This window comes from Pipra filicauda, unplaced genomic scaffold, assembly GCF_003945595.2.
Source record: "Pipra filicauda isolate LSUMZ 115617 unplaced genomic scaffold, ASM394559v2 scaffold124_size2119055_pilon, whole genome shotgun sequence".
In the NCBI taxonomy this organism is placed as follows: domain Eukaryota; kingdom Metazoa; phylum Chordata; class Aves; order Passeriformes; family Pipridae; genus Pipra; species Pipra filicauda.
The window spans coordinates 655,620-676,864 of record NW_024103707.1 but is presented as its reverse complement, the minus strand read 5'-3'; the positions used below and the strand labels follow the sequence as shown (position 1 = coordinate 676,864).

At 37.8% G+C, this 21,245-nt stretch overlaps 1 protein-coding gene across 2 annotated transcripts; it reads right to left on the bottom strand.

Annotated features, from left to right (window-relative positions):
* Positions 1–157: 157 nt before the first annotated feature.
* VPS36 (vacuolar protein sorting 36 homolog) lies at positions 158–21,233 on the bottom strand. Of its 2 annotated transcripts, XM_027723142.2 has the most exons (14): positions 20,990–21,231; positions 19,207–19,275; positions 15,667–15,737; positions 13,704–13,818; positions 12,158–12,247; positions 10,765–10,851; positions 7,782–7,814; positions 7,590–7,667; positions 7,063–7,197; positions 6,111–6,176; positions 5,489–5,553; positions 4,935–5,019; positions 2,385–2,461; positions 158–2,301 (listed from the first exon to the last, which is right to left on the bottom strand). In XM_027723142.2, exons 1-14 carry the CDS (start codon positions 21,083–21,085, stop codon positions 2,208–2,210), a joined length of 1,161 nt encoding a protein of 386 aa, XP_027578943.1. In that variant the 5' UTR covers positions 21,086–21,231; the 3' UTR covers positions 158–2,207. The 2 variants fall into 2 exon arrangements, with proteins under 2 accessions (XP_027578943.1, XP_039245159.1); XM_039389225.1 differs by lacking the exons at positions 158–2,301; positions 2,385–2,461 and adding an exon at positions 4,005–4,667 and having other exon boundaries at positions 20,990–21,233.
* Positions 21,234–21,245: the final 12 nt, after the last annotated feature.

Genomic DNA, 21,245 nt, shown 5'->3' with positions numbered 1-21,245 from the left:
CTTAAATCAAAACTATCTTGCACTCTTTTAAGTACAAAGTGAGACGGTAAAAGTTAGTTGTGCTTTAAAAACCTGCCCCACGGAACCACAAGATTTTGATGTATAAAGGTTTTAAAGCTGCTTAAAATATTTAGAAAGAAAAAAACTCAACAGAACAGTCTGTTTAAGAAAATGTTTTAATTTTATTACTTCCTGGTAGTCATTTTCTTATGTGTCATTTTCTCATTTTCTCTAAACCAGCTATACAATTTACCCGATAGATTTCTTCTCTGTAGAAAAAGAAATCAAGGAAAAATATTGGGAAAGAAAAGCTTGACAAGGTACCATTATTGTAAATAGGCTGTATTATTATTGCTTAATTAAGATAACGAAACAGGTTGGAGGAACAGAGGCTGGGAGTGTACACTTGCCATTTCCTTTCAGGTTTTATTCTTTCTGCACAAGACATGCCCCCTTGTGGGGAGAGGTTCAGGCCCACAAACCATTGGTCTCCCATGACAGGTTTGGTATTGGGCAGAAGAGACAGTTGTCACAAAAACCTTTTGCATCTGAATTTCTAATTTTTCAGTCCCTCCCTAGAAGTGTCATCTTAGTGTACCTCACATTCAGTGGGTTGTGGAGAGGATGAAGAAAAACAGCAAGCTGTAAGGCCCCGAAAGAGATGATACCAGGGGTTAACACAGTAAGAATAGTGTGGAACTGGTTCCTTTAGCTGTGTCAAATACATTAGTTTTAGCACCCTCCTGGAGCAGAGGAAAACTGCCCTAAAGAGAGCACTGCACTAAAATTTGCTTGTGACAAGAAGACACAATTCGCTGAATCTAAATGAGCATCCTACAAACCCTAGGCATCATCACTGTAGGGATCTCTGCACTTTACTCCTTATTGGCAGGCTCTTAACTCATGTCTAAGCTATGGTAACACTGAAATAGTTCTGAAAATATTTTCAGGCTCTTATTAAAAGCCTTTTTGTCCTTTTTTGTAATGTTGATTTGGCCATTACAACCACAATGCAGTTACCTATATGTTGTCCTTGCCCATACCTTGAATTAATTTTGTTATTTACTAAAAATCGTCTCTTCAAAATGCCAAAAATTTAGGTGATGTGGATCATAAACACCCACTTAACTGTTATCATGACAAAAGATCTTCAAGTAGTGTAGCAACTCCACTGGAGTTATGAAAACTGAGGCTATCAAATTGCATTCAGTGTGAACACAGGGTGAGGAATACCAAACAATATCATACCTTGTGATTATTAAGCACAGGGTGATAGTCTTCTTCCTCCATTCAATAGTGAAAGCATATTAATTTTCACATATGAGAGATAAGCAAACCAACTGTCTCCCCAAAACAGGTGACAGGCTGATGAAACAAACAAATTTTTGTAAAAACTACAAGATAAAAATCGAGCCCATTAAAGCACAGAGACTGGAAGAGTGACAAGAGGCTGCTCCACTCCACTAGAGCAGACAGAGAAAGGGCACCCAAAGTGCAACATAAATTGACAGGAAGGAGGATGGCAAGGAAAGAGAAGGGAGGAAGTCTGTCCTAACAGTGTTTCTATCTGAGCTATTAGCATAAAATATGACAAAATAAACACCATGATTTCTAGATTCACATAAAATACAATAATCTCTCCTGCAGCAAGTTCTTTCTGTATCAAAGTATAGATCCCCAAGATCCTCTCTTAGAAAACTGTTCATCACTTCAGGGAGAAAGGGTTATTCTACACTGGTTTGTTCCTTACACCTCAGTACACATTAAAGTGACTTTTCTTATCACTGCGGATACATCTGTCTGCTTTGTTGCTCTAGACATAAACAAACTGCGATTGGAGTACGCAGTAACCTGTCTTCTGGGTGCTGACCCTCATGGAAGACTACAGGGATATTCTCTCCACTCTCACTTGTGTGGAATCTTCATCTGAATTCTCTTGAAATGAGAAACTACAGAGCACATCAAATAAAATGTGAAAAATGAGCGAGTTGGCTTGAGACAATTGACATGCTTCTGACTTTGTGATTTCTATTTCCTTTCAGTTCCATGTAAGAGGATTCAGCACTTGAAATACCTGAGAACTGTAAAGCATTGCAATGTTCGTGTTTGTTGCAGCTGACTAACAAAATAAAATATTTAAGTCAGTTCTTGGAAGGATTCTGCCCTCTGCTCTCAACCATTACATAAAAAATTGTACACAAATGACATTAGCTTTGTGTCAGAAATAAATTTGGGTAGAATCTCAAGCCTTCCACTGAATCGTCTCTGCAAAGATGGCCCATCTTTTCAGCAAGAAGCAGCCTAGAGAAAGCAAAAGAAGACATGCTGTATTAATTGAGGACAACATGGTAACTAAAGTATTAAATACAGCAATTATTACTTACCTTTCTTTGGCTAAGAGAACAGACATCCCCACCAGCTTAGCAAACTCATCAGCTGTGAGAGAACCCTTTTCAGATACCTGTCAAAAACCAAATACACAAATAAACCAACTACAGCATTAAAAGAACAACAAAGTTCTCTCAGCTACTGAATCAGGTCTAGCCTTGAGAAGTGATAAAATTGGTAGCAAATCCCTTGGGAAGAAAACTAGTTTGTTTGCGTTTTTAAAAAGTACAACTAATTATGACTTATTTCCCCTTAAAGATATCTATTTTGTGCCTGGGGGAAATTGCCAAGTATAAAAAAGGAACATCGAAAAGAGTTAGATCTCTAAAAAAAAAATGTATGGTACCCTTTTCTTTGGATTTTTTTTAAAAGATGCCTTGGGATAAAATGAATGGAAAAATCAGAATAGCTCAGACAGCAGTATGCTGTCACTATAAGTATCTACACAGCCCAACTATACTAAGTGATTCTGCAAACACCAAAGCCTAAATAAGGAAATAAAAGACCTGTTCAGGGCAGGTCATCAATGTAGAAATTGAAGTAATCTCAGGTAGAAGTGAAGAATTTGAGTTTAAAATTTAAAATATAACCACTCCTTATAGGAAAATCCCCAAACCTTAGTACTTGACATGATATTACGGCATACTAGGGGGATAAGTAAAAGCCACCATCACATTCAGTTGATACAAAGGACTGGTTCAGTCTTGGGACTCCATACTTTGGCCCCTTTGTCTCAACCATGCTACTTAATACATGCTAAAATGAAACCTTCTCACACATGTTGGACATATGCATGTTTGAAACGCTAGATAAATATTAGATATGAAGTCTAGACTTATTGCTGCATTGAATTTCCCAGATAAACATGTTTTATTTCCCAAAAATTAATTAATTCTTCCATTTCTACATTGCTGTAGATTCATGCAAACTTGTAATTCTGGATGTAGTTGCCATTTCCTGCTTCCCACATAACTGGGTGGGAAGGGGTCTATTGTGCATCATTCTCAGCAGTAGTCATTTTACAGAAACTCAGATTAAATTAGTCCTAACATGAGATTTTAGGAAGCTAGGTGATCAAATCTGAGTAATGGAAGTCAGCTATACAATTGATGATTAATTATCTTTCCTTCCCAAACCACTACTCTCATCAAGGGTGACTTTGGATTCCTTTGACATCCATGTCATTTCCTGTCTTCACTAGCCATTCAAATCACATCTCTCTCCTGTCTGAAACCTTTCACTTCTTCTCAGAACTTAATGTATAATGTACAGTAACATGAAAGTACAGGGTGCTTTTGGCCACGAGTCTGATCTCATCTTCCTGTTCCCTTATGGGCTAGCCTTCCTCATTTGAAGCCTCTCCCTTACATTTTTCTATGGAGTCAAAGTCTCACATTAGGAAAATAACAGAAAAAAGGCACTTTGGTAATAAATTCACCATCTGTTAACTTTTCCCAGTCAACCTCCTTTGTTATCAAGAAAGGTTTTTCCTTTCCTTTCAAAGAGATAAGTACTCTTACTGAAGGCAACAAATATTTAGAAACCAATCAGAAAAAAACCTCTAAAATAGAGTAGGTATTTTTCTGCGAATATAAGGAAATAAACTGAAAATATTAACATATATTGAAAGATTTAAGCATTTTAGTTTTGTTAATTTAGAATGGAATCTTTTAGATGGCTATATACATTTCTCTTATCTAAAAATATTTTTGATGAGTGAAAGCTATATGGTAACAAATGATGGAAAATGCACTGAAGAGTCTACTTCATATCAAGTGAGAAGCTGTCTGCAATAGCTCTACTTTTTCTCGACTGCCCAAGACAAAGCCCTCTTTGACTTTCATATTTAACCTGAGATACACTGAATTAGCCTTTTCTCAAGTGTGTGAAAATCAAAAAATTACATTCCACTGAAAAAGACACAGAAAAATGCATCAAATAATGGGATAACAGGACTTTAAAGTGTCCAGAGGCAGCAAGACCACAAAGGTTTATAACACTGAGCAATTTATACAATTTTTTTTCCTGATGAAGCTAGCTTAATTTTATACACAATATTCTCCAAGTGAGTGCTCATCACAGCAGCAAACTCAGTGCAAGATGTTACACATACAGTGTACTGTTTTATGAAATAAAGCCAAAGCAAACAACTACCTATATCAACCTTTAAGAGCTGCTTCCACTGCCTTCAAGCACATCGTGTTCAGTGTCTGAAATGGGCTTCTGTTAAATTAGGTGCTCAATACCTGCCACGAATTTCATCCTACAGCACAAAAGATCTGAAGGAAGGTTTTAGGTTAATAAAGTTTGAGAAGAGATGGAAAAGTGATTCATTCCTTAAAGAGAAAGCAATGACTAGAGTTATTGCCTGCACTGAACTTTGAAGATGAGAAGTGCTATTTAAGTATTACTCTAGAAGATATGGAAGTGGAATATTTTGTACTTCAAAACCTCAAAAGGAAATTCTGTACCTCGAGTTTTTGTACCTAATGTATTTAATTTTCCCTAGTACGGTCAGAACACTGAAGGAAATGAAGTACACTTACTGTTTCTAAAGCAGAAGCAACCATTTCCTCTTCATTATGAGACTGGAGTTCAATCACCATCACACCACTGTCAAATATCCGAAGCCTAAAATCAAAAAAGAGAAGCAAAGTAACTAAAAACCCCATGCACATCACCTGTGGTCACATTTCTAATGCATCCACACCTATAACCACATTACAAAAGGGGAAAAAAATCCAAAAAACCCCAAACAAAAGCTGTAAAATGAACTTAAGCTTAATAGCATCTTCAAAATCTAAACAGACTGAAAAGACCAGACTATATGTCTGGTCTTGGTTAAACCCTTTTCCCAGTCTGAAAAAATTGTATTGGAAGTGAAAAAAATAATGCCTTCCTAGTGAAGTGAGCCATAGCTATAAACTAGTACTTTGATGTAAAGTGGATATTGGTGCATACAGCAGCATCCTTTAAGCAAAGAATGTCTTTGTAGTAGATTTTTGTTGCTGTTGTATTTTTTTTAAAAGGTAAAATATTAAATCATCATGGTCTGACCTCTGAGTGCCATGTTTCATAAATAAATCTGTAAAGCTCTTACCTTATTGGCAATTTCAGTGATTCCAGCATTTTACAAGCATTTACTAAATCTTCTGGTGACAGCAACTATTAAAATAGTAACACATATTTATTCACAGCTTGCATTTCAAGTACACAGCACAACACCAAAACAAACAGTTTTAATAACTACAGCTATAAAATACACCAGGCCACACTTATTGTTAATTTTCTTCCTTTCTTTTGTGCAGTCTATTTTCTTGGCTTCTATGCTGCTTTCTGTTCCTTTATTATGTGTTCTATAATAATCCTTTTGCCTTGTTTACAGAAAGAATTGTTGTATTTTGTAAAAAAAACTCCAAAACATTCACCATTCTTCAGTAGTTTCTGTCCTTTAAGTTTCCTTTTCAGATAAGGATGGATTTTTCCTTTTACATAGTATTATAAAAAGCAGCACACATTATCACAACTAGTAAAGGATACATAAATATAACATGGAAGAAGGAGAAAGGTAAAAACAGCCTAATTTTAATAAAAGGCTGATCGCTTCTTGCTTTTAGACAGGTAGAATGAGCAATTGTTAGGGAACATTTTTACCCTTTTTCTTTAATTACCTTATCACTAAAGTACATTTTATAAAATATTTCACAAAAGCGGTTTCTCACCTCTAACCCTCGCGCACGATTCACCAGACAGTACACTTCCGTGAGCGACATGATCCCTCCTCGTTCCTGTGTTAAGCACAAGACTGGTAAGAGCAAAAGCATTAATCCAGTAAACACAGTATCTCTAGTCGTACGTGACTGAATAAACAGGTAAAACACAGGAGCTATGTGATGGGCCTGAATGGAGAAAACTAAAGAGGTAAATCGTATCTTTCACTAATCAGTTTAAAATATTAAACAGTAACACTACACCCAAAGACTGTGAATTACTTTGCTTTTAAAGCAAAGAATAAATGTATGAAACAGGAACAAGAAATTTCAATATGTAAATCTATCAATCAGTTTACCATTTTTACTTTTCAAACAAACTCAGTTTTCCATTCTGATCACAGTAGGCAGCACAGAGTTTTCACAAAAGTACTGTAATATGTATGTTTTTCAGTAGGAACATAGCCTTTTAAGTTGCAACATGAAATCTAACTTTTTGGTGAGAATCCTGAATTCTGTAATAGCTTCAGATAAATTAAACCAGGAGATATTACTAAGGGCACATAATCTACTTAATAATTCTGTCTTACATTTGCAAAATATGTAAATTTTAAGCAGTTTAAAGACTTATTACTTGTATTTTCAGTCAGTGTCATTTCACTTTATTTTAAAAACGTTATATTCTGCAGCAAGGGATGAATGCAGGGCTGTTCAAATAGAAGAAAGAGCACTTGTACAACTTTTTAAGTCTCACTGATATTTTGTAAATAGAAGAATTCTGCAAATTCTTACTTATATTTAAACATTCAAAAAGAGGATATATATTCCTTCCATAAACATTGAATATGAGGCTGTGCCGCAAGATCTGAGACTTTAAAAAGAGGCACAGCACTACAGCCAAAACATGTTTACACTGAAATTCAGCAACACAGAGAAAATGCTGGTGCAAAATGAAGTACTTTACCTCTAATGGTGTCTGCAGTATTCCAGCTAGTTGCTTTGCCAGTTGCATGTGGTACTGTGTACCCGATCCATATGTTTCCCTAGTAACTGGATTAGCTATACCCATACTCAGTAGATAGGACTTGAACCTAATAGTCTGAAAGAGAAAACAAATAAATTTACAAGTACATCAGCTAGTGAATGATACTGGTTTTTTAAAGTCTTTGATTTTATTACTATAAGGCAGTTTTAGTGAATAAATCCTTAAGTTTACTACCAAAAAAGTAAATTGCTAACAATTTTTTTTTGACCAGCAGAGGTAAAAAAATAGAAAAAATACACAAAATCAGTAAAATCCTTGCGTTTAAGAAGCATTAAAAGAAAGCATTAAAAGAAAAATTAACACTAAACAAATAAATTCTATAAGGGACCAAAACACAAAGAAACCAACCAGGAAGTGGTTTTTATTAACATTACATGGACTAAATGGATAGCTTTTTGCTTGTCATAGGCACATTTCTGTTAACTTTAAAAATGAAATTCATTTACCTCATCCTCAGTAATGTCACCTTGTTTTTCTTTAATCTTATTAGCTATTGACTTGGATAACTCCACCATTTCCTTAGCCTATCAAGAAAGACACATAGATAAATCAACTTTCAGCTCAAAGGAGAAAAGCATGCTTGAAACTGAGAAAACAAGCATAAGTCTACTTGGACAAGTGACACATGCCATACATACCTTCTCCATTAGTTTGCTAAGATCCTCAAAAGCCTGAAACAAAAAGCAGACAGTGCAGATCAGTGTAATTTATCTTCACGGATACAGGAAGTTGCCATTGTACACCTATCCAAGCTGTTCATAAGAGCTGCTATCCCTTTAGGTTAGTATGTTACAGTATGATATATCATATATAATTTGTTGATGCATCTATTTTATGTTAGGTCTTTTAACTAAAATAAACATAAACAACAGAGAATGAAGAAGAGAATCAAACAATTGCACATTTTTCCAGTATGCAAACAGTAGTTCAATATGATTTATGAAGTCCACAATAGGAAGGAACAATGAGATACTGAGAAAAGATTAAACTGTTGAAGTTTATTATGCTCTCGTATAAGCTGGGGGAATGTTTCTTGGTGATGATGGCAAGTTTTCTTCTACCAGGTAACTCTCAAGGAGATCTATTGTTTCTGGTAGCAAGCCAGATGTAAATATACAGATGTACTCCTCTGGACAAGACAATTTTACTTTAGTAAGTAGATGTTACTAAGTTAATAAGAAACAGTAATTTCAAGTGAGCAAGGAAGAGGGTGTATGTTTTCATGTGTACGCTTAACTGAAGGGAGAAAACCTCTAAAAATGTGTGGCAACATCTCTTCATTTGAATATCACAGTAAACTGCTATGGTCTCAAATACAACTCCAACAACAACACACAAAGGGTATTTTAGGCTTAAATAAAACATATTTTAAAAATAGCTGAAAGTATACTGAAATTCAAAACTTTTAGTAATGAAAACCAACTAGCTTTAAAAAAATTCACGTTTAAAAAAAAAAGACCTAACAACTCCATTAATGTACCTATATTAACAATTGACTCTCTGTTCTCCCATCCTCATCAACACACATTCAGCATCCCCACTCGCTTCTCTCAAACATGACAACATGTCCAGGTGGTCAACCTTTTCAAACAATCTTTTTTGAACAACTGATGTGAGAAAAATTCCTGAACCTTTTCAGCTAAACTTTGCCTGAGAGCAGCACCAAGCCCTCCAGCCACAAGAAAAGAAGGTTGTTCACTTAGAGTATGTCAAATGACCAGATACCTATCTTGCCTACAGCTTCTAGTCACTGCTTCTGTGTTATTCCTGGCTCATTCTGACTAATCCCCCACTAGAAAGACACATATTAGCAGCATTTTGACTCAATTGTTCCCATCTGCATTTAGGTGCCTTACTTAGAAGCTTATTGGTCTGAGACTGAACATGCAAACAAGAAAAGGAGATGCTTCTAGGAAGGGACAGGGTTTGCTTTTGATCTGAACACCTCCTAATGGTGCCAGTGTTTCTCCACTGACTGGAGAAGTTCAGCCTCTTAAGACTTGGTACCTGAGTTAAATGTCCAAAGTTTAATGGGACAAACCTAGGTTCAAGGGCAGAAAAGAAAATATACCACCGTAGAACAGTAATTTACCACTATGAGAACAAGAGCTTCTCTTTGGAGTATTTCTTCACTCCCTAATCTGTCAAATTCAGTAATTTACAATAGATTTCCCAATCTCTCGTGTAAATCACCGTCCTTCTACTGTACTTGTAAATGGTATCAACAATAAGTTTTCTACCAAGGCTTTTCCCATCTTATTTCTAATCTCTATACCTGCATGAAAACATCATTCATGAAAAGAACCCTTGATTTAGCTAAATAAAGAGCACGGCTGTGTCTAACTCCTCCTCTGCCTGACTCACAGAGGGCAGGCCTGGAAACAAAGGGGAATGTGCACACACCTAACAGGAACTTCCTCAGATAAACAAAAGGCTAAAGAACTGGATTCTTATCAGCACTGAACAGCAGATGCAGGAAGCCTTTTCCTGGAAGCCAGGGCACCATTTTTTAAATTAAGTCATTTATAACATTTAAAGCTGGAGGAAGGCAGGATTTTACAAGTCACAGCTTTCCTCTGTTCATGCAACACATACAAATGGATTTCTTTTAGTCTCCGACAAAGCTACTAAAGGAAAAAATAAGCAGACAATACCTTTTGAACTATATACACATGCATGTAACCACAATACCTTTTGAACTACACAAAACTTCATTCATTACATTCCTCACAGACAGAAAGCAAAAAAGTTTAATGCTACCAGTATCAGAAACAGCACATGGTCTGCAAAGGTAAAATCATTTTCTTAGGTATTAGAGCAGGGAATGGCCTTTTTTCTCATGGCACATTGAATCCCATATTGCTTTGCAACAAGAACAAATCTGTTGCATGTAGTTTATGAGTACTTCTGTATTAATCTCTACCACCAAGCAGAATCAGACTATTTTTGAGGATATTGCTTTCACGTATATATGAAGAAATTAAATGTCTCTGTTGTCCATCAGTTATGATATCTGGAATTCAACTATTGTGCCGTTTCTAGGGAAAATAATGGTCTCTATCTAGCCCAGGTGTTTTGCAAAATATACTTGTAATGTCTTGTCAATGCCTGGACTCCCAATCGTTTTACTGTAATCATAATCCTAAATCTAACTTCTAAAAAAATTACTTTGTATAAGATGAAAACCTAACTTCACCACAGTTATGCTTGGACCAGCATATTCTTAATATATATTAAATTCTCAACTGAAACCAAAATTAGTGTTAAAAAAAAAACAAGGAAAGAAACCCCCCCTCAGACACGTACAGACTCTTTCTAGACATGTATTTGTGTTCTTTCCCTGAAGAACAGTCACTGAACTCAGATTTCTAATTCTACCAAAATTAATTTTATAAATAGACACTTAGTTTCAAAGAACAGTCTTCTTGAAAGGAACTGTTTAAGTTACATTGACAAACCAGTTAAACAAAGTAAGTAAATGTAAATAATACATTCAATCAATTCAGATTTCTCAACAAAAAGAAATGAATAGTCTCAGATGCTCCTGCCCCTAAAAGAAAGTGTGAATGAATGTAAATGGTTCAGACAGGTGGCTGACCTTGAAAATTCAGAAGTACCTACCTCGGAAATGTTTTTGTCAGTCTCTTTTCTTTTTTCCTCTATTTTCCTTTCAATCCCTACAATTCCTACAGCCCTTATTCTTCCTGCCTAAAAAAAAAAAATAAGAAGGAATCAAAATAGGAAATCTTAAATTTTCTCATCTGCCTCGCTGTGAAAATTAGAGGACAGGAAATGTTCCCCCAAAGAACAGATATCATTCATACAATATTTCATACATTTCTTGACAGTATTTTTTTAAACCAGAGTGAAAAAAAAAACCAATAAGTGTGAAACATGTACAAATTTGCTATACTAGACAGAAAATTACATTATTATATTGAAGTTATTAATATGAAGAAATTTAATAGCCTGATCCAGACAGAGTATTCCCACTCATCTCAATTGTAGCCTCCCAAGTCCATGTGAACACACATTACTAGAGCTGTGGAAATGCCTGAGTGTATCTAAATATGATTACCTCAAGAAATCAAGCCTGAAGAAACACAGACATAGAAACACAATGCTAAGTGCAGTCTAATTTACCTTGCTGAGAAGTATCAGCACGGAGGTGATGGTGAAACTTTTACTAGATACCAAATGCGTTTTATAAGGGCTGGTACTTGAGTACCAGTGGTGCCAGCCCTCAAATCTCTGACTGCAAGGCTTAGCACTGTTAATGAGCTGCTATGACCTAAGAACAAGAGGTAAGGTATTTTCATTAGATTCTTCATGCAGGGTACAGGTTTCCCCATTAGTCCAAATGCAATTGTGCTTATAGGTACTACATTTGCCAAGGAGTACCAACGGGATTTGACATTGAACAATTTTTAAATCATTTTATTCCATTCATACAGTACTATATGTCCATATATGCAACATATTCATATAGAGGAACAACATCTACATGTTTATCAGAGTTTATAACCTAGAAGTATGCAGACAGATAAAGAGGGTAATCTAACCACTTAACATTTTCCATAACAACTGTCCATTTAGAATATTCATTTAAACCAAATATACATAGGTTTCAAAGTTACATATTATATATTTGATATCCAGTCACAAAAAAAACCCAGAAATTGCAATTAAGACTAAAAATCTCGCAGCTTCATTAGATGTCTCATGCTGAATAAAATTATATGCAAGTAGATATATTGCATTTGCATAACTATGTGTATGCATGTCTGATCAACTACTCTAGTCTAAACAAACTCGAGAGGCCACTGTGTTCTATCAGGTGAAAACTACAAAGTAGAAACTAATTTATGCCAGCGAAGAAATAGGCAAAGTAAAGCTGAATTCCCACGTGCCCATCATGTTGGTAAGAGAGGCATGCTGGATGCAGTATAGGGGGGCAGCAAGAAATAGAAACAAGAAATTACATACAGATGCTGCTCAGAAGCTCTGCACATACCTGTGTATCCTTGTTAACTTGCATGGCTTGACCAGTAGGCATGCTCTCCCATCTCCTTTGTGTCATTTCTTCTGATAATCGCCTATAGAACTGCAAACATTAAAGAGGGACAACAGACATTCCATAAACTGTGCAGTGTACATCTGGGTATTTTTAGCATCCCGGTGGTAGATAAAATAAACTTCACTATAAGATAAAATGTGGTAACACCTACATACCCATAGTACAACATCCATTATCTGGAAATTCTTAATGTCCAGTCTTCAAAAATACACATATTAGAGTAGGAACCATGTAATCACTAGTCCAACTCATATAAGTATTTCTATTGTAAAATATTTCTTTCAGATATTCAAAATGTTCCAAACCATGCTAAAGTTAAAAATGTCAAGGTTTCCTCAAAGGCATGCTTTTTAAAGGAAGGAAAGTTGAACAATCCAATCGCTACTGATCTGTTAATTCAACAATATAAAAACAACCACACAGATCAATTACACTTATATGTTTATTGTTAATACCAGAAGGTGGCATTAGTTAAATACTTAACACTTAGTGTATCCCACTGACCAACAAATAGAAAGAAAATCTATTCCATTCTTATGGTTGTTCAGGTTCACAGGAAAGTGTTCTGAAGTCATAAAGAAAAGCTGGGGTGTAATTGATATGCTGGGAACCAGTAAGCATAGTAAATTTAATTTTCAGACACAAAACTAACATTAAAATAAATAAGGTTATGATTAGGCAAAACACCTATACAATTACAACTATGCATAAATCTACCGTTGTTAATCTGAAAACTGCTCATAAAGAAATGAAAGTGAGTCTGATCACACACATGCATTCATAAGGCATTTTTAATTACTTCGAGTTGAAAATCTGATTTTCTGTAGTGAACAGGTACAGCTTTTTTCATTGTTTGAAGTTAAAGTTCTCAGTCTCTTCGAATGAGGATCTTACACTGTGAAATTTCTTTACAGAGTGTAATTTCTTTGTCTTTTAGGATGAGACTTGTTTTAAAAATATATTAAAATTTTCTTAGAATGCTCAGAGCCTTTGAGGTTTGGTGTAGGTAAAAAAAAAAGGTTTATAAAGCATAAAATGAAAAATTTCTGAGGTAACAAAAAGTGTTCAGCAATAAAATTAGAGAGATGACTAAGTTGTCTGATTCCTGTTCAGTAGAGATGTAGCTACACAAAAACATCTTTTACTCTTAAACATTTAACAGATTTCAGAGATGTCATTTTGGAAAATCCTGTGTCCAATTTCCTAGATTAAAAAAAAGAAGTATAAGATTATACTAAAACCACTGAAGTAAAGATAAAGCCTAATAATGGCTCTTGACATTTTTTGAACTCTATTTGCATCATTTAACCACAGTATTGAATAAGGAAGACTTATAATGTTTGTCTTCCAAAAGGATGTAATGAAAAAGCTCCACCTCAAAAGTAAACACAGAAAGATCACGGAAAATTATCACTAACACAGCAAGAGGAGAAAAGCATGTCCAAATATCTGATGTGCTTGGCTTGCATGGTATAAAACTTACCTCAATCTGCCCATGTTCTTTGAAAGAAAGCTTGATGTAGGAATATTTGCTGCTTTGGAATGGACCAGGCTCTTTGTTTGAAGAAGCAGGGTGAAGATGAACTACTATTTTGGCACTAAGACAAAGGTAAAGGAAAGAGAAGAAATCTCTGTAATATCTAAAAAAATTATTTCTATAATCAAAGTTAACCATTTCATCAAAACCTCTTTTAACTTTATCTCACATAAAGAGCTAAAGTGCGTGAACAAATGCTTTACATTTGTCCATCAACATTTAAATATTTTGACTAAGCAGATCTTGCATAAAAACTGCTATACCATCTGAAACAGCAATATCTCACAAATTTAAAATGTACCTACCATCAGTTCTTCAGAAATAAGCACAACAAATTTTAAAATTTCAAGTAATAATTTCTGACAGATTTGATTGTTGTCATTCCATTTGTCAGTAGTTATTGCAAGTTAAAAGCCAAAATACACTATCTTTGCCACAGGAAAACAGAAGGTCTCAATTTTATGTTTAACCTATTCCACTGGCATATGTCACTTGTGAACACTGTATGTGAATTTGTCCAAAACCAACATTCAAAGGTAACATGCATGGAAATAACAGTCTAAAATGACACCACCAAAACAAACTTTCAGATAATATTATTTTAGGAACATTAACAGACTCCTATCACAACATGACTGCAAGCCGGCCATTCCCATCTCATTTTCCTGATACTCTTTGCATTGGTCCATATTTACTTGACTTCTCCAGCATTAGTGAATTACCTGATTTCTTCTGGATATCCTCAGCATACCAAACTGACTGTAGGCTGAAAGCAGATGTCAGCTATGTATATATTTTTCCAGTTAATGTTTTTTCTCTTTTTTTCTTGTGAAACTTAGAATCATAGAATCATTTATGTTGGAAAAGACCTCTAAGATCATCAAGTCCAACTGTTAACTGAGCACTGCCAAGTCCACCAATAAACCATGTCCCTAAGCCACATCTGCACATCTGTTAGATACCTCCAGGAATGGTGACTCCACCACTTCCGCAGGTAGCGTGTTCCAATGCTTGACATCCCTTTGGGTGAAGAAGTTTTTCCTAATATCCAATCTAAACCCTCCCTGACACAACTTGACACAATTTCCCCTTGTCCTGTCACTTGTTACTTGAGAGCAATAAGGTCTCCCCTGAGTGTCCTTTCTCTGGGCTAAAGAACCCCAGCTCTCTCAGCCGCTCCTCATAAGACCTGTGCTCCAAACCCTTCACCAGCTTTGTTGCCCTTCTCTGGACACACTCCGGCACCTCAATGCCTTTTTGAAGGGGACTCAGAATTGAACACAGGATTCAAGGCGTGGCCTCACCAGTGCTGAGTACAGGGAGATATTCACTGCCCTGGCCCTGCTGGCCACACTATTCCTGATACAGGCCAGGATGCCATTGGTTTTCTTAGACACCTGAGCACACTGCTGGCTTATACACTCCTTTATACACATACCTACTGAATTAGTTATTCACTCACTGGAAACGCTTGAGTTCCTTCTAACCATCACTAGCATTTCCATGCTCAAAATCAATCATACAGTTATGAAGTCATATAATATGGAATCTGTCAAAGTTGCTATTCCCAAAGAGTTCTGTGGCACAAAGGGCTAATATTAGCTTTCAAATTTAGATCCAGCAAAATCACCGTTGTCATTTATGACTAATCAAATAATAATGGCATGCTAAAACATATACTCGTTCGTGATTACAAGACAGTTATCTAACAAATCACATCAAACAGTGCTTTGTCATGACTCTCTTACACATCTGACCTCAAATGAGGAAAGCAGGTCATTGTGGCTGTCAATCTGAAAATTTAGATTGCAAAGGGAACTTACCACGAATTAATATATAATATTGGGCACCTCACATAATATGCATATGCAAAGTATTTATCTGAAAAGGACTGCGACAACCACCTTACCTTTTTCCTATCCCGGATGATTGCTCTTCAATAAATACGATCTGAGACAGAGGTACAGCAATGCAGCACTCCTGGAACAAACAACACAAGCATAAGTGAAATTAAAGCTATATCCTGACTACTCAATCTCTAAACCCAGGTGTTTTCTTTCCCCACTTCACAGACAGTAGGGATTTCTACAGGTGCTGCCTGAGGCACTCGATATGAAATATGATGGTAACAATAGAAACAATCTATTAAAGAGAAATATATGTAGAAAAATAACATAAAACTGAAACTGAGTTCTAGTCAATAAAAAAAACAACCAACAAATTTAAGTGTCAGTGAGTCAACTTTAAAAACTTAAAGTAGATTCATAAGTGGACTAAGATCTGAAGATTTGTTAAATTTCCAAGTTCAAAATTTAAACACTAAAACTGACCCACTACTGCATCTTATCCCTGTAGGTGCACAGTACTCATAGGTTCTTAACATTTTTGCACTGATTTTATTTGGGAGCTAAAACAATATCCAAAATCAGCAGCCTTCTAAATGTTGAATCTCTGAAACACTAGACTACTGTCTGAGTGCAATAGGAATTTTTCCATTTATCCTACATTGAAGGACTGAATCCAGCGCTTGACGCATTTCAACACACATTTACTGGACTGTGCTTTAGACAAAACAAAGAAGAGCAAGAAATAAGACTGTATCCATCTGTCGGAGACTAAGCTAAAATATGCATCTGAGACAGAAATTGCTACGTGAATGATTCAAAGCATCTAAGTAGGTGCCTGGTCTTGTTTTTGTGAACATCCTTTGGGGAACGTAATTTTCCACACAACAGATTGATGAGTGACACAGTCACACAGAATAAAGGAAACACAGGTTGCATTCCCTCTCTGGACCTCTCTTTTCCACCTGCCATGAGGGTGTGCCTAGCACCACTTTACAATGAACATTGTAAGAGGGGCCTCTCAACCCCTACTACCAAAATTGTTCCTCTTTACATGGAATAATTAAATAACCATTAAATTGGAGATCAGGTAAGTATACATGAAGGAACTCCAACTAATAAGTAGATCTCTTATCGGCAAAAAACATGGGTTGTACTTCCTGTTCTTAAAAACTCTTTATGCAAAGTTACCCAGATTCTTCTATGGCTCCAGTTTCTATAGCCATTATGTAGAACAGTTACTGTTTGTAAAACACCCCCAAAATTCTGGACACCTTAAAGACACGCGATATGATACTTCTGTTAAAAAAAACTATTTGAAAACAACAAAAAGTTCAACTATATATAGCATGCACACTGTCAAAATGATTGATTCATTTAGTTCACATCTAGAAAGTTATGAACTCATTTTAAGTACAAGGGCTTACAATGACTCCTTCCTCATTAGAGAACTAGACAAAGGAATACAAAAATAGAAATGTGTTAAAAATGCTGTGTGTTTATTTGGAAATCTTTTTTCTAATGTCTCACGCTCACATTATGCATGATTTTATCATTTAAAATGCTGTACAAAACATATCTATGTAACAAATGTTACAGAATTCCTTTTTTTTTTTTTAAATCACTGTATTTTCTATCCTGTTCAACTGCAGATGGTATATAGAAACAGCACCTGTAAAACACAGCTGTCTGTGTTTGTAAGAAGGTTTGCTGTGTTCACCTAAGGATAAGTGCCCCATTTATTACTAAAGTTTGCTGACACAATAGAAGGGGACTCTCTCTACAAGTTTATTCTGGGTAAGCTAGCTAAGGTTTCTAAGTCTGATATTACACCACAGCTGAGCTTAGGCAACAGCTCACCATGAAAATAAAAGGACACTCTGCTCCCCATGTTTCAGCTGCGAGAGCCCAAAAATTAGTCAACTTTCTGTACCATACTAACAAAGTTAATTACATCTCCATAATCAGAACTGGGTAACTTTTGTCAGCCTCCGGGACATGTTTTTGCCCCTTCTGTTAATCAAGCCTGGAGCTTGTCAGAATCTTTGCTCAGTTAAAGTAGTTAAAATAATTTTTTTTCCTTATTCTCCAGGGTTCTCCTCTGTTGATTTAGGAAATTCAATGATCTTGAAAGAGTACAGGAAATCGTGTGGCCTAGGAGCAGAGGGAGAATTTGGGAAAAAGAGAGAGATGTCACTCTTTTGTTGGAAAGGATAGAATACAGATATGATCAGTTCTAAGAGTTGCTGAAGTCATCATGTCTAATGTTACTTCAAGCAAGTCAGAAGATTAGCAGTGCATGTTGCAGTATGTGGTCACCTCTCAAAAAGAGATGCTAATGAAGAAATAAGAAGCAATTAACACATCGTTTAGCACAAACTCATGTAGACTGTGGAAAAAGCACAGTTAATTTATACAGAAGAGCTCACAAACCGGACAATCTACTCCTGACTCGTGAACAGTAACCCCACCCTGGGCATTTTGAGACATTTGTACTAAAAATATTTCTGCTATTCCTGCAAACAACCCTAGAGAAAAAAAAATATTGTTTTGCCAAATTTAAGAACATTCTTGGTGACACTGCCTTCAGAAGGCTCTTAGTCGCTACCTGCTTTGGAGCAAGGATGTGCATACTTGGTAGGGAACAGCCGTTGGGTGCGAGAGGTGCTTGTGCTACCCTTGCACAAAACCAGCCCAGTAGAATATAATTCGCCTTTGAAAAGATGTCACCTGAATGTGCTGTCTAAACTTTGGCTTCCTGGGTTAAATTTCTAAATTACTGTGTCCAAAACAAGCATAACCCAACTTGGTCTGACGACTTCAACTTCTCCTTCAATTGCACCTGTAGTGTGGTGCATGTTTCACAGCCTATGTTTAGAGCTTTGTATCTGTTTGTAGTTTTTCTCACTTACTTCCAGCCTGCAATCTCAGGCTCTGGGTTGATGATACAAAGCATTCAGCAGCAATGTTACCACACTGTAGTTCTGACAGTGCTACTTAACCTCGGACTAACTGTCCACAGCAGTATAGACAAATGTTCTGGCTTACTGAAGAGGCGGTTCAGCACAGGAACAGGCAGCTGGGAGGGCCAGACCTGTGCAAAATAATACTGCCACCAAACACATCCTATTATCAAATCACAGTTGTGGACTATATGGTGGGAGCAGAAGACAGGGAAACTTGAACTTGAAACCAATGAGGAAGAAAAGGTCTTCCTAGACAAGGAGCATGGGAGAGAACTTCATGTTATGATTTGCCTGACACATTGAACTTCAGTCTCAAAACCAATGTTTTTTAGTGCATAATACCAGGCTCTTTGCTCCTTTATTTTTGTGCCAAAGAAAAGGAAAGTTTATAGGATTCATTCACATCCCTTCTCATGTCTGCATGGTTATTTTAGTAAAGCAGAACTGGGTCAAAGAACTTTCCTCTACATAATTTTCTTTCCACTGTGAGCCAAAAAATTGACTATACTTGTAAAAGAAAACATGCACAAAGGAAGGAAAAATCTCCTCTTTGTGTGCAGTCTTTTCATTGCAAGCTACTTGTAGTTTATGACGGAATTTACAGCTGAATGACATACAGGAGACAAAAGTGGGACTTACATGATTCTTCTGATCCCTCCAGATCAGTCTGTGCGTGCTAAGCAGTAAAACCCCACTATCAAATTTCACCTAAACCAGAAAAATAAAACAGATCAACAACAAATTTAGCCGGTAAGTTGCATAAATACTGATCTTGGAAACATTACACCTTACTAGACATAACAATCAGATTCAACAAGCCAATATTTTGAGAACACCTCCCCTTTTTTCAGAAATCAAAATACATGAAGTTTAGGAAACAATGGAAAAAATAAGTATAAAGGGATTAGATAGATATACACAAACTTCCTTTTTAATGGGTATAAACTTTGTCCCCTGGAAATCCTAAGGGATCCCCCCTCCATATACTGTGCAAGATATACAAACATTTAAACAACCTACTAAGAAGATGCTACACACAGTCTGAAATCTTCCATTCTATCACACAGGAGTATTGCTTCTATCCACCTTACTGTTGAAAAGCTCTTTATTTATCAGACAGCAAACAGTACGTGGAAAATCTCTGCTAGCAAATTGCTTCCTACTTGTAAAATCTGATGCACACTTTTACAGCTTCCTGTGAGAGCGCGCAACTACTGTGGTGTGGAAAATGAAAAGATCTAGAGTCGGTTCAGCAGTAAAACGAAGCAATAAGCAGGCTGGCTCAGACAAGTGAAGGGTCAGTACCCGTGATGACCAGAGCGCCAGTGCATTTTACAGCTACCAGGACAACTCCAGTGTGAATTGTACATGAGGCCCCGTACATGACACCAAAGTCGCTGTGTAGGGCAACACAGGGAAGGCTCAGCCCTAACAGCTCGAGCAGTGGACAGCGCTTTGTGACAGCAATGCCAGCACACCCTGTGGGGCTTCCCAACCCTCCCTCCATGTAGCACACACTGTCCAAGGCCTTTCTCACAGAATCATAGAATCAGTTAGGTTGGAAAAGACCTCTGAGATCATCGAGGTCAACCTATGACCCAAAATCATGTCACCTAGACCATGGCACTGAGTGCCATGTCCAGTCTTTTCTTAAACACCTGCAGGGACAGTGGCTGCACCACCATTCCAATGTCTAATCACCCTTTCTGTGAAGAAACTCCTCCTAATATCCAACCTAAACCTCCCCTGGTGCAGTTGAAGGCTACGTCCTCTCATCCTGTCACTAGTTACCTGGGAGAAGAGACCGCCCCCCACCTGACTACAACCTCCTTTCAGGTAGTTGTAAAGAGCAACAAGGTCTGAGCCTCCTCTTCTCCAAGCTAAACAGCCCCAGCTCCCTCAGCTGCTCCTCATCGGACTTGTGCTGCAGACCCTTAATCAGCTCCATTGCCCTTCTCTGGACACGCTCCAGCACCTCAATGTCCTTCCTGAATTGAGGGGCCCAGAACCGGACACAGGACCTCACCAGTGCCGAGTACAGCGGGACAATCACTGCCCTAATTCTCCTGGCCACACTATTGTTGATACAGGCCAGGATGCCACTGGCCTTCTCGGCCACCTGGGCACACTGCTAGCTCACGTTCAGCCGGCTGTCGACTAGCACAGTCTCCCAGAGCCTGGAACTCCGCCCTAACAATCTCCTCACGGACATAAACCCCGCCAGACCCTGGTGCAGAATGTCCTCCCACACCCCCGACCGATGCTCCGCCAGCAGCCCAGGCCCTCACACCCCTCATATTGCGCCCTCGCTCGACACCACCCACACTCACGGCCCTACCGCCCCCTTGCCCGGGGCCCGCGGCCTCCTCCCCACCCGGGCTCTGCCGCGCCGCCAGGCACCGCGCGGGGCCGCCCCCGTCACCTTCTCCTCCCCGTCGCTGAGGCGCACGCCGCGCTGCTGGACCACCAGCGTCTCCCCCAGCTCCAGCAGCCCCGTGGTCCACGAGAACCTGTCCATGGCCGCCCTTCCCTTCGTCGGCCCCACCGAGCTGCGGCGGCCGCTCCCCGCCCGCAGCCGCCAGGCGCGTCGGCACCGTGCGCGGCCGGCCCGCGCCCTCTGGCGGCGGCTCGGGGAGCAGCCGCCATGTTCCCCCGCCGCGTGGCGGAACGGGAAGGCA